General features: G+C 31.5%; 1 protein-coding gene across 1 annotated transcript; it reads right to left on the reverse strand.

Annotated features, from left to right (window-relative positions):
- Positions 1 to 208: 208 nt before the first annotated feature.
- On the reverse strand, positions 209 to 10,050 carry LOC126672645 (GDSL esterase/lipase At1g28650-like). The gene is made up of 6 exons (XM_050366599.1): positions 9,944 to 10,050; positions 2,219 to 2,403; positions 1,624 to 1,767; positions 1,385 to 1,533; positions 702 to 972; positions 209 to 429 (listed from the first exon to the last, which is right to left on the reverse strand). The coding sequence occupies exons 1-6, from the start codon at positions 10,048 to 10,050 to the stop codon at positions 209 to 211; spliced, it is 1,077 nt and encodes a 358-aa protein (XP_050222556.1).
- Between the last annotated feature and the right edge of the window lie 1,238 nt (positions 10,051 to 11,288).

The raw sequence follows: 11,288 nt of genomic DNA on the forward strand, positions 1-11,288 counted from the left end.
GTAAATTTATCTATTTTTTTAGCATGAGTCATAATTTTTAAGTTGAATTGTGATACAATGAAATTAAAATTCTCATTAAAATACAAAATTAAGGTAGAAATATTATAATATACACTAATATTAAATTATCATTAAATTACATTACACATTTTTTTAAATATATATAAGTACCAAACATGTGTGCTATAAGAGATTGAAATGTATTTTATCAACTAGTACACTGAAGTCCAGGTAACATTTCTTCTATAAGCAAATCAGATAAAGCCTTGTTAGCTTGATGAGTAAAATGCCATTCATCCCAAAATAAATATTCTTTAGGATTCGGACAAACTGGTATATCTTTAGCTCCACACATCTTATCTAGTTGGCCTAGAGTAACATTATATTCACCTCCAGTACCACAACAAGCATTTTGATATGAATTTAATCCTGCATAAACATAATAAGAAGTTTTAGTTTAAGGAAAAATCATATGCATAATTAGTAGTGGAGCTATAAAGAGAGGGCGATAGAGATGGAAAGCGGCTGGCTTGAAAAATTGAAATATAATGAGACAATAAAATAATGTAAGAAATTGGAGAAAAACGTGAACAACGGATAAGAGGGTGGATACTCTACTATGTTCTAAGTTCTACCCCTATGCATAATTTAAGAACATGTTTTTCATAATTTATTATATATAATTTAAAATAATTACCCACCAAGAGTTGAACGATCTTTGATGACCGAAAATAGTGCATTATATAGGTCACTGAAAACAATGGTTATATTCGGATTTTCTTTTCTCGCTTTTTCGACAACTATTTTCAGACCATCACCATGAGAAGCGAATATATCATTATAGTCCTTCAAACATCCAAATGAATCTTTAGTAGTTGACGTATTTGAAAACATTGTCAAGTAAGCTGGCGAGCAACCCATTGGGTAGGATCCAGTAACAACAATTCGACGAGCACCAAAATTAATTATTTTCTGTAATAAATTAAGAATAATAATAGAAATTAGTATAACAACTTTACAAAATATATGTATAGTCTCAACATATTTAACTAATAAAAGAGACATCGTATTAAAACATTGGAATTTCATATTCAACTGAGTTAGCGACTAAAAAAAATAAACTAGTAACTGGTGCTTAATTAGCCATAGATTAAAAAAATAAAAACTCATCCCAAAATATTTGCCTAATTTCCTATTGCTAATTGTCACAAATCAATCAACAATTATTTATAATAGTTTTTTAATTTTTCTCCGACATATTGGTGTTAAAATATTTAATTGTCACTAATTATGAATTATGTGTTGCTAAAAATAATTTTCTGGTAGTATTGTTTAATTAAAGAAAATAATGCATGTTCGAGTGCGTAATTGAAGGTGGACTTACTTGAATAGAATCTTCAATGGCTCCCACAACTAAAGGTACTATTGTTTTATTTATTTCATAAACGCTGTCACCTCTCTGAAATGCACGACCAAAGTCATTTCCTCCAATTCCCACAATAAAAAGGGAAGATTTTAATTTCTCTTGACAATCTATTCAAAGATCAAATTATACATAAATTATTGTATATATGATAATATATAATAATACTACAAAAATATATGTATACATAAGTAAATTACCTTTAGTGCTATTACACAGGGTTGAGAGAAGTTCTTTCATGGATTCAAGTTGAACCTCAAGAGAAGAATTGGAAAAACCAAGACTAAAATTTAATTTCATTAGAGTTTCCTTTGGTAAAGCTGTGACACCAGCCACTGAAAAATCTGCCCCATGACTGAATGTTGAATTTTAATTTTCATATGGTTCAAGCAAAGGAAGACTAGCTGATTGTGCTGCAAATTTTTGGAATATACTTCATATAATATCCTTTATACAAATTTAAAAATAGCATAATTTTTGAAATAACAAACAATTTTTTGTGTAAATTGAATTTTTATAATTAGAAATTCTAATTAATGAAGTTCATTTATTAAGAGAAAGACGTAAAAACAATGTTACGTGAACCTAATTCATTATGTAAGAATATTAAATTATCACTAATAGTATGACAAATGCGTAATTAGATAAAACCTTCAATCATGTCTCATTAATTAGTGGTTTTTAATTAAAATTAAGTGTTCTTTATTGATTTAATATTTTAAATAACTCCACAGGTTATCCCATAAAATAATTCATATGCACACACGTGGTGAACATATTTAACTTAAAAATTACCTATATAGTCAATCATTAGCAATCCATCTGAAACTCTTCCGGTTGCTTTACCGATTGTTTCACCATAAGGCAATCGAGCATGATAAGCTTGAGGAATTTCTACTATTGAGTTTCCAGTATCTGAGAGCGAATCGCCAAATTGGTATATAGCATCAAGTTTACAAGATGTAAGATCCGCCCCATAACTATTTAAAAAAAATAAAAAAATAATGAAATTGATGATAAATGTAGAAAGATTCATAGCTTAAAAAGAAGAAAACAAGTATGTTTCTTTTTAAGAAATGATGTAATTTATATTTCGGTTTAATTGTGAAGTAATTTATAGAGACATTTGAATATCGAAAAATAACAATTATAAATGAAAATTAGCTATAATTTTAGCCTAAATATATGGCTCTTTAACTATAATATTAACTATTTTTATTATAGCCATGATTTCTAGTTTCTTTTTAATTTGGCCAACTAATATCCATTTGATTGTAATTATAACCTTGCGTGTATAGCTGTATGTATTAGTGTATATAACCTTTGTCAGTAAAATACAACTCCAAAATACACATATCATGCATTACCTTTTATCAAGTGGAGTTTGTTACTCATGAATGCTCAACTATTAACTTTAAAACAGTAATTTCTTTTTTTAGTTTTAAAAATTAGTATTGGATAATTAGAAAATGAGTATAAGACCTTTTTATTAAAAAAAAATTGTTTATAAATTCACAAAAATAAAAATTTAATTTTAATTATCTTTGAAAACTACTTTTCTAAATTTAAAGAATAATATCAAATATGAATAAAATATTAGTTAACATATCGTATGCATACATTTTCTTAAAATTTACCATATCAAATGTAGTGGCAATAAAAAATTTAAAATTTTTTTATTTAAATTTTGTCCACCATATCATCTTTAAACAAAATTAATCAAATTGTCTCAAATTAAAACATAACTTTAATTCATTTAGTAATATAATGAAATTTAATTGGGGCTCGGTAAACTTTCATAAATTTTCTTACTTTTAGCCTAAACAATATTTCTCTTGATAATTTTTTGTGTAAATTTTAAAATGATTTATGATGTAGTGGCTTAATTGGATTGGATATGATTTAACTAGTTCAGTAATAGTTTTTTTTTTTCACTATCATAATGGAAATTTTGAGTTTTACTTTTCAAATAAGTTAAATATATGGAACAATCAAGGTTGTCATCTTACAATAAATTCACCAAATTGAAGTGTGTTTTGCGTTATTGTTGATGTTGGCTTCAATGTTAAAACGAACAAACATAACACAAGAGCAATGGTTAGTAACTAGAATGATAAAACTACAGATACTAGTTGTAGCATTTGTACAATCAGAGATGATATTATATATTCTAACAATAAAAGCTAATGAAGTTTTTTAAATATAAAAATTGTAATAGATAATTTTAATAATATTATTTTATCTTAATAATAATGTATTTTTTCCAAAAAAAAACTATTAGTATAATAGCGCAAGATACTTTTAAATTAATAGATATCAATATGTGTTAAGGTTTTTATTATACCAATAAAAATTTATAAATAGCTTCAGCACAAAAATAGTTTTGTAGTTTGTTTAATTAATGATTGATCAATTAGGTCTTAATTAATAAAGCAATTGTTTTTTTTATTTTTTAAAAAATTGGGCATGAAGCTAACAGATTTACACGTGTGACTCATTTATTCTTAATTGGCTATACCCATCTTAAAATTATTGTACTATTAAATTTTCTTTTACTTGGTCCTTAACAAATAGTTTCTATTCAAGTCGTTTCCAAACTATTTAATTTGTAAATATGTGGTTATTTTAGCATGAAATATCGTCGTTTCAATACAATCAAAATGATGATTTTTTTAAAATGTCATCCACAAAGGACTAAATGTATACAAAATAAAGAATCTCGTCCACCAATTGGCCCTATCTCGTCTTTTACTTGGATATGTGCAGCAATAGACTTGATCGGACTACTCGGCTAAAATGAAAGGTTCATTTTATTGTACTTTCTTCTACAATTAACATTTACAATATTATATCAATTATGCATTGATATACCGACATTAATTATTGGATCAAACCAATTACATTTAAATAAAACAACTCTTTTTATTGGTAAAGTTGGGTACTCTAATTCAATAATATAATTCACTTTCGTCTAGAGCATTAAGTGGTCCTTTTACGCATACTTCACTATTCATAGTATCTTGATCATCCCCATACGCTTGAGTTTGAAATTTAAACATGTATACTGTCACGACCCGATTTTCTCGGCATCGAGACTGGCGCTAGGGAACAGAAGTGGTTGCTCTAGAACCCGTAGCAAGACAAAGAAAATGATAAAACAAACAATAAACGTACATTCACTTTGCTCGATGGCAACCGAAAATGATAAAACAAACAATAAAAGCTAACTATTGCGGTTCTAGAGTTAAAAAAGTTTTACAATATCAACGAAAATGATTCCGAGAAAGTAAAACATCAGAATTGACACGCCTTGAACAAAACACTTGAATATGTTAAAATCCACGGGTCAGAATAAATCTCAGTAAATAAGTACAAATATATTTTAACTTTAAGTAAAAAAAATCTTAAATACTTTAATATCATTACTATGGAAATTAATTGAAACCCTAAACCTTGATTCATTTTAATCTACCAGAATCCAAGCTATCGTGAAGCCCGAGAAAATAATTCATCGAGTATATCACCGATCGAACTCGAACACTTAATCCACAATCCGTATCAAAATCCAAGGATTCGTGAAACCCAATAAATTAATCCATCGAGTACATTACCGACTTCACTTAAATCTCAAGTTGTGAAGCCCGAGAAATTAATCAATCGAGTACATCACTAGCGAAGCCCGAGAACTTATGTCGCGACCCAATTTCATGAGGCACGACTGGCGCTGGTGAATGGGAGTGTTAGCTCTGAAACCCGTCGCAAGCCTGAAAACATGTATAAATTTTTTGCGCTTCATAGAGCGTGTTTCATATATCAAAATACTTGTGACCCCCATTTACAAATATATCAGAGTTAAAATGCAATATACAAATATACAGTCAACAAACTCTAGACTAATGCAGACTTCTAGAATGAAAGCCTTCTTTCATGCTCTGTGCAAATGACTCCCGAGAAATAAAACTTCGAAAGTTTAACTCGTCAAATCATGGCTTACTTATCCTGTAAAATGGGAGGAGCAACGGGGTCTGTATAAAACCGAGTGAGTGCACAAAATCACACGTAATATTACATAAAGGTTAAAACATTTGAAAATCTCTTCATGTAGAAAATAATTTTTCCAACATGCTTCGTACGTTTTACTTACTTGCATATTTTATGTACGTTTCATGTCACGACCCAATTTCATGAATCGTGACCGGCGCTAGGGTATGGGTATGGTTGTACTAAAACCCGTAGCAAGCCTCGTGGAAATCAAATAAACATTTAAACCTGCAGAAAACTGCTCGGGGGCAACCGAGACTCCAACCTAGGTCTAGCAATTTATATTACAGTTCTAATATAAATAACTTAAATATCTTAAATGTTCAACAGCATGCCTTATATATAACAATATCGTAATCCAGAGTAATCATGTCAAATATAAATAATCGAATATATCGACAATCCCAAAGTGTAATATCAACTGTAATAAATAAACTAGTTCTACTGCGGTCTAAGAGTTCGAAAACAGAAACTAGTTTAAATAACATAAAAACCTCCGCGAAATCAAAAGAATCGGAGTGGACCAGCTTTCAAATCATAAACCTGGAAAATTTGGGAAAACAATAGGGTCAAATATACTGAGATGAGTTCGCAGTACTATTTACATTTATTAAGTTTAAAACCCTTAAACTAAAACAGTTTATACTAATATAGTATGATTATGGAAAACAGTATTGAAATGATCTCAGCGTAAGTATGACATAGCATACTGATAAAACCAGAGTGGACGGGAACAAATCCTCGTCATATATATATATCCCAACGTAAGCAAGACTTTAGTCTGCCGTTTCCCAGAGTACTTACCGGTGCATACAGTCTCGATACAAGCCTATCGAGTAGCTCGTTTCAATCCAGATCCATAATCCGTAAAAACAGTTCAAAAGCATTTATAATATTAAAATACGATGCGGTACTTAATAAAGCGGTAAATAGCATTACAAACTCACTGCTTGCTTATCCACATGAAACTTCGGCAAACAGCTAACCCTGGTTCGACTCCGGAGCGCGAGTAGTCTAAGAGTCTGAAAATAAATCATACGTTAAAATCGCTCCAACCCCTAACTCTAAAAATACTAACACCACGTAGGACTAGCACAAATAATAAGCCAGATAGAATCACAGAGAAATACAATCTCACTTAAATTATAATGCCGTAAATAAATCAAGCCTATTGAGTTCATATTTAAAATTCATCTGAAATATTAATTAAATAATATTTAATTAATAAATAAAATCATTTCCTCAAATAGTGAGGTAGCCGAGTTTCTTAAAACTACCAAGCTAATCTCACATGTCGGGCGACCCAAGTCTAACCCGACCCAACCATAAAATCAGAGTTATAAACCACAGCTTATAATTTAATATTTAATAAAATATTAATCCATATTAAAATAGAACTCAATAGCTTGAAACCCAAGTAATTAAATATTACCGACAAAATATCTCAAATAATTAAACAACAAAATAAAGCTAAAATTTAACTTTAATCCCAAAGACATTCTAGACCAAAAATCTTAAATTATCGATTAAATAATAACTAATAATAATTATTAATTTAATTTTTAAATGTTCAAATATTATTTTTAGGTCTTAAAATAATATACTAATTTGACAAACTTTCAAATTAAATAAAATCCCCAATTTTTTATTTAATATAGTCAATTATAAAATCATATATATAATCCATAATAAATATAATATTAATTTAAATTTAAAATATTAATGCCCAAAGAAAGTTTCAAATTATAAATAATATTATTATATAAATCGCTAATTAATAAGTCGAAATCAATTTTGCAAATTGAAATAAAAAAATCAATTAAAACAGTTAAAAGATAAGTTTAGGAACCAATAGATTTAAGACACAAAAACTTAATGACCAAAACTGACCATTAGCCAAAAAGAATTCAAAACAGCCAATCATTCCATGCCACCACACCATCTTCTTCATTTAACAAACCCAAAGATGCAATTTCAATTCCTTAATCTCAGAACCCAAAAATCCGCCATTCTTAACATCTTCAACAATTCAAAAATTAAACTTATCTAATTTGCATAACATTTTCACACCTTAACTATCAACCTAATTGATCATGAATAACTTATAACACAATATCAATAATTAAGAACATAAGGATTCAAATATAAACCTCACACAACAACACGTAACTCACTGAACTCACGAACGATTGAATCGAACCGAAACGTTGAGGCAAATCATGACTAATAGCTTAAACAAATCACTGCCAAATATACATGAACTAATATCATTCAAAGTAACAAAATCATAGCCTAAAAAACTTAATGAATTTCGGCAGTAACACATATAACATGTCACAGTTAAGAATCAAAACAAAACGATGAGACGACGGCGCTTGATACGGATTCGTTTACGTACCGTTTGGCGAATTAAAAGTGTAGAAACATAGAGGCGTGAGTCTACTTTCACGGGGAACAAACGAAACTGATTTCGACCTCCGAACGGCTGTGGAACGAATTAAATTTCAGAGAGGTCGATTAGATTAAAAAAACAGAAAATTTCTTCAAAACGATAAAACGGCGGCGATTGGTACGGGTTTGTTTACGTACGGTTTGACGAAACAAAAGTTGGGATTTGTAGATACGTGAGTCTTCTATCACTAGAAGGAAACAGAACTTATTTCGGTTCTGAAACGAGAGAGCAATCAATGATGAAAGGAGATGTCGTTTTTGAACAAAACTGAAATTTGAAATAAAACTAACCGATTATTTTTCACCAACTTTGGAGGCAATTATCAGCGATTTCTCTCAAGGAAAAACGAGGAAGATGGCTGCTAGGGTTAGTATGAAGTGTGGTGAATATTTTTAGTTTAGAGAGCGTTTTAAAAAACTATCGGATTTAGAGAAATCAGGGGGCGAAACTGCCCCCCTGGATTCACGGCAGCATGTCTCGAACGAGACCTGCTGGTTTGAACAGGTCTCGTACGAGACCTGTGGGTCTCGAACGAGACATGCTAAAAAAACGCAGGTCTCGTACAAGACCTGCATTCCCGTACGAGACCAGGTCTCGTTTGAATAATTAGTCTATACAAATCGGATTTAAAACAACAATATAGCGTTAGCCTAAAAGAATATCAATCCATGCTTGATTCCAATGACAAGAGCATATTTTACAATCAATATAAATCCTATATAAATAAGATTATGTAATTTCAGCAACATCACATGACATTTTTCATGTTATAGTCTCAAGAAGAATCAACAACTTCTGCAATTCAATTAGATCTAATAAAGCATTAAATCGTGGAATACACATATATAATCACCAAACTCATAATCCACTAATAATCATAAATATTCAGATGTACCTTTTATGACCAACACCTCACAATAAGATCTAGATTCGAAAATAAAAGTTGAATCCAACGCCGCAACGATTCACCAAAAGAAGAAAAAAAAAATGCAAAAATCGAAACCAAAGCCAACCAATCTTTCTTCAATAATGGAATAGAGGGAAAAGGATTGAGTGTTATGTAATGAGAAGTGAAAGGAATAGGGTTTGAGAGTGAAAAATAGGGTTTAGGTTTGAGTTAAAGGGGTATTTAAAGCAAAAACCCGAGCTGCTGATTGAGTGCTCCAGTCGAACCATGGTTTTGTCCGGTCGGACCCCTTTAATAACAAGAGTGGTCCGGCCGGACCAACAATTGGTCAGGCCAGACCTAACACCAGGGATGATCAACCCTCAAAATAAAAGAAGGTCCGGTCGGACCGCACTTGGTCCAACCAGACCTTACTCCAAAACAAGAAAAGGTTCGACTTCCTTCGCCCGAAACACCAAAACGTCGAGGTACAAACCCAACCAACCACTCAAGCAGATAACATACATACCATAGCTTACTAAACAAGATAAAAGCTACGCGAAACAAACATAAAAATTCTGAAATTTCATCGAAATTAACCGGAAAAACCACGGGGTACTATGAAATCCCAAATGCTACCTTAGAGGGGGGGGGGGGGGTGAATAAGGTATTTTAAAATTTAAGAAGGTTTAAAGAGAAGAAGAACACAAAGAATTTAGAGTGGTTCAGATCACAACTCGATCCTACTCCAGTACTCAATCAAAGATTGAGATTTTGATAATTCACTAAGTATGTGTTTTAAATCTAAACACTAACTAATACAAAGAGATTTTCTAGAGCTAATCTCAAACTCACAAAGTGATTTTTAAGGCTAATCATAAACCTACAAACACTTAATAATTAATCAAAAGATTGATAATCAATAAAAGAAAGAAAAGCTATCAATTTAAATTGATGCACAATAAATGTTATAGAAATAGGAAATTGAATGCTTTGTAATCTTGTTTGTTGATAAAGTGTCTAACCAAATAAATGTGGTATACAAGGGGTATTTATAACCCCACCAACAAGCCCAAGAGTCTTCTAGAATAAAACTCAAGTTTGTGCTGAAAAGCACCCTGTCGCGCCCGAGATGCACTACGTCACGCCCGCAATATTCAAAGGACATGAATTGTCTAATGGGAGAAGCCCGGGTGTCATCTGCGTGTTCGGGTGCTCAGAAAGTGCAGTTGGACCTCCAACGGTCATATGGATCGCGCCCGAGATCCTTGTGTCACGCTCGTGATGAAGGAATGTCACGCCCGAGATAAGGAATATAGCGCCCGAGAATAGTCTGTCAACTTGTCAAAATTTCGATTCTCACTAGAAGGCTCCGATTCGACCCGGGATGGTTTCTATATGTTTCTACACACTAATAAACATGATTAGGATCTTTAAATTGATTGTCAAACTCAAAATTAGGGTTCAAATGGGACTTGATCCAACAATCTCCCCCTTTTTGATTTTGACAATCAATTTAAGGAAATGGCTAAGTTTGTGGGAGTTCAAATGAACTTTGGCTCCGCCTCACTTTATGCACTAAAAAATTAGGTAAATTTTGACAAGCATAAAGTAAATAAGATTTTGAAAACTTAGGCATTTTAGTAAAATTTGCATTTTTGAGAGATATATAAAGAAAAACGTTTCTAGAAATGCAAATATCTCTCTCCCTTTGGCATGATCAAAAAGAGTTAAAGGCATTATTAAAGCAAAAGTAAAGACGGAAACTAATAGGAACAATAAGCAATTTAAATCATAAAAAGGCCACAAATTGACACAAAGAACCACATTTATATAATCAACTAAAAGGTCATTACAAGACTTTGTAAAAGAATAAACACATAAAACATTTAATTCACAACTAGGTAGGAGTTATAAGGCATTTTTGATAAAGATTAAAAATGCAAAAAAAAAAAAAACATAACTTAAAGCTTAAAAGCATGAAAATGCATGATGTGAATGAAATGCAAAGGATCAATCCTCTTCATCATCACCAAGCTCTTGAAAAGGCGGGTATTGAGCATAAAATCGATTCCTTAAGTCATCAAGGTCATTTTAAATCCGCCCAAAACGGTCATCTATAAGAGACATCCTTCCAAGCATTTTCTCATTTTGAGCATAAAGTAAACCAAGCATTTGAGCGGTGCTTTGACCGGGAGGAGGAGCCCATTGAGGATTGATTTCTGGACCATGATGGACTTGCTCTTGTTCTTGTTGAAGAGCTTCCATGGCCTCATCCAATTCCGTTTCCAAATCATCCGGTTGAACCGGACCTCCAACATGCGCTTGTCTTCGCCTTTTCCATGCAAGGCGATGAACTTCGTGGGGGATGGTTCTTTCTCCATACAAATACCCATAATGCTCTCCCACCATATCAAAAGCATTAACTCGATTGACAAAGTAGTCAACATCGAGAAAGGACTTGTTCCATGCTACAACTGTGCCAT

This window comes from Mercurialis annua, linkage group LG3 (genome assembly GCF_937616625.2).
Source record: "Mercurialis annua linkage group LG3, ddMerAnnu1.2, whole genome shotgun sequence".
NCBI classification, from domain to species: domain Eukaryota; kingdom Viridiplantae; phylum Streptophyta; class Magnoliopsida; order Malpighiales; family Euphorbiaceae; genus Mercurialis; species Mercurialis annua.

What these genes read in the sequence shown, in the direction of transcription:
- LOC126672645 (XM_050366599.1), bottom strand. Translation starts at nt 10,050, where the DNA reads ATGACCGTTGGAGGTCCAACTGCACTTTCTGAGCACCCGAACACGCAG. An exon ending in TTGAATATTGCGGGCGTGAC is followed by an intron (nt 2,404 to 9,943) that starts GTAGTGCATCTC and finishes TTTTTTAAATAG; the next exon opens with TTATGGGGCGGATCTTACAT. An exon ending in GCTAATGATTGACTATATAG is followed by an intron (nt 1,768 to 2,218) that starts GTAATTTTTAAG and finishes GTCATGGGGCAG; the next exon opens with ATTTTTCAGTGGCTGGTGTC.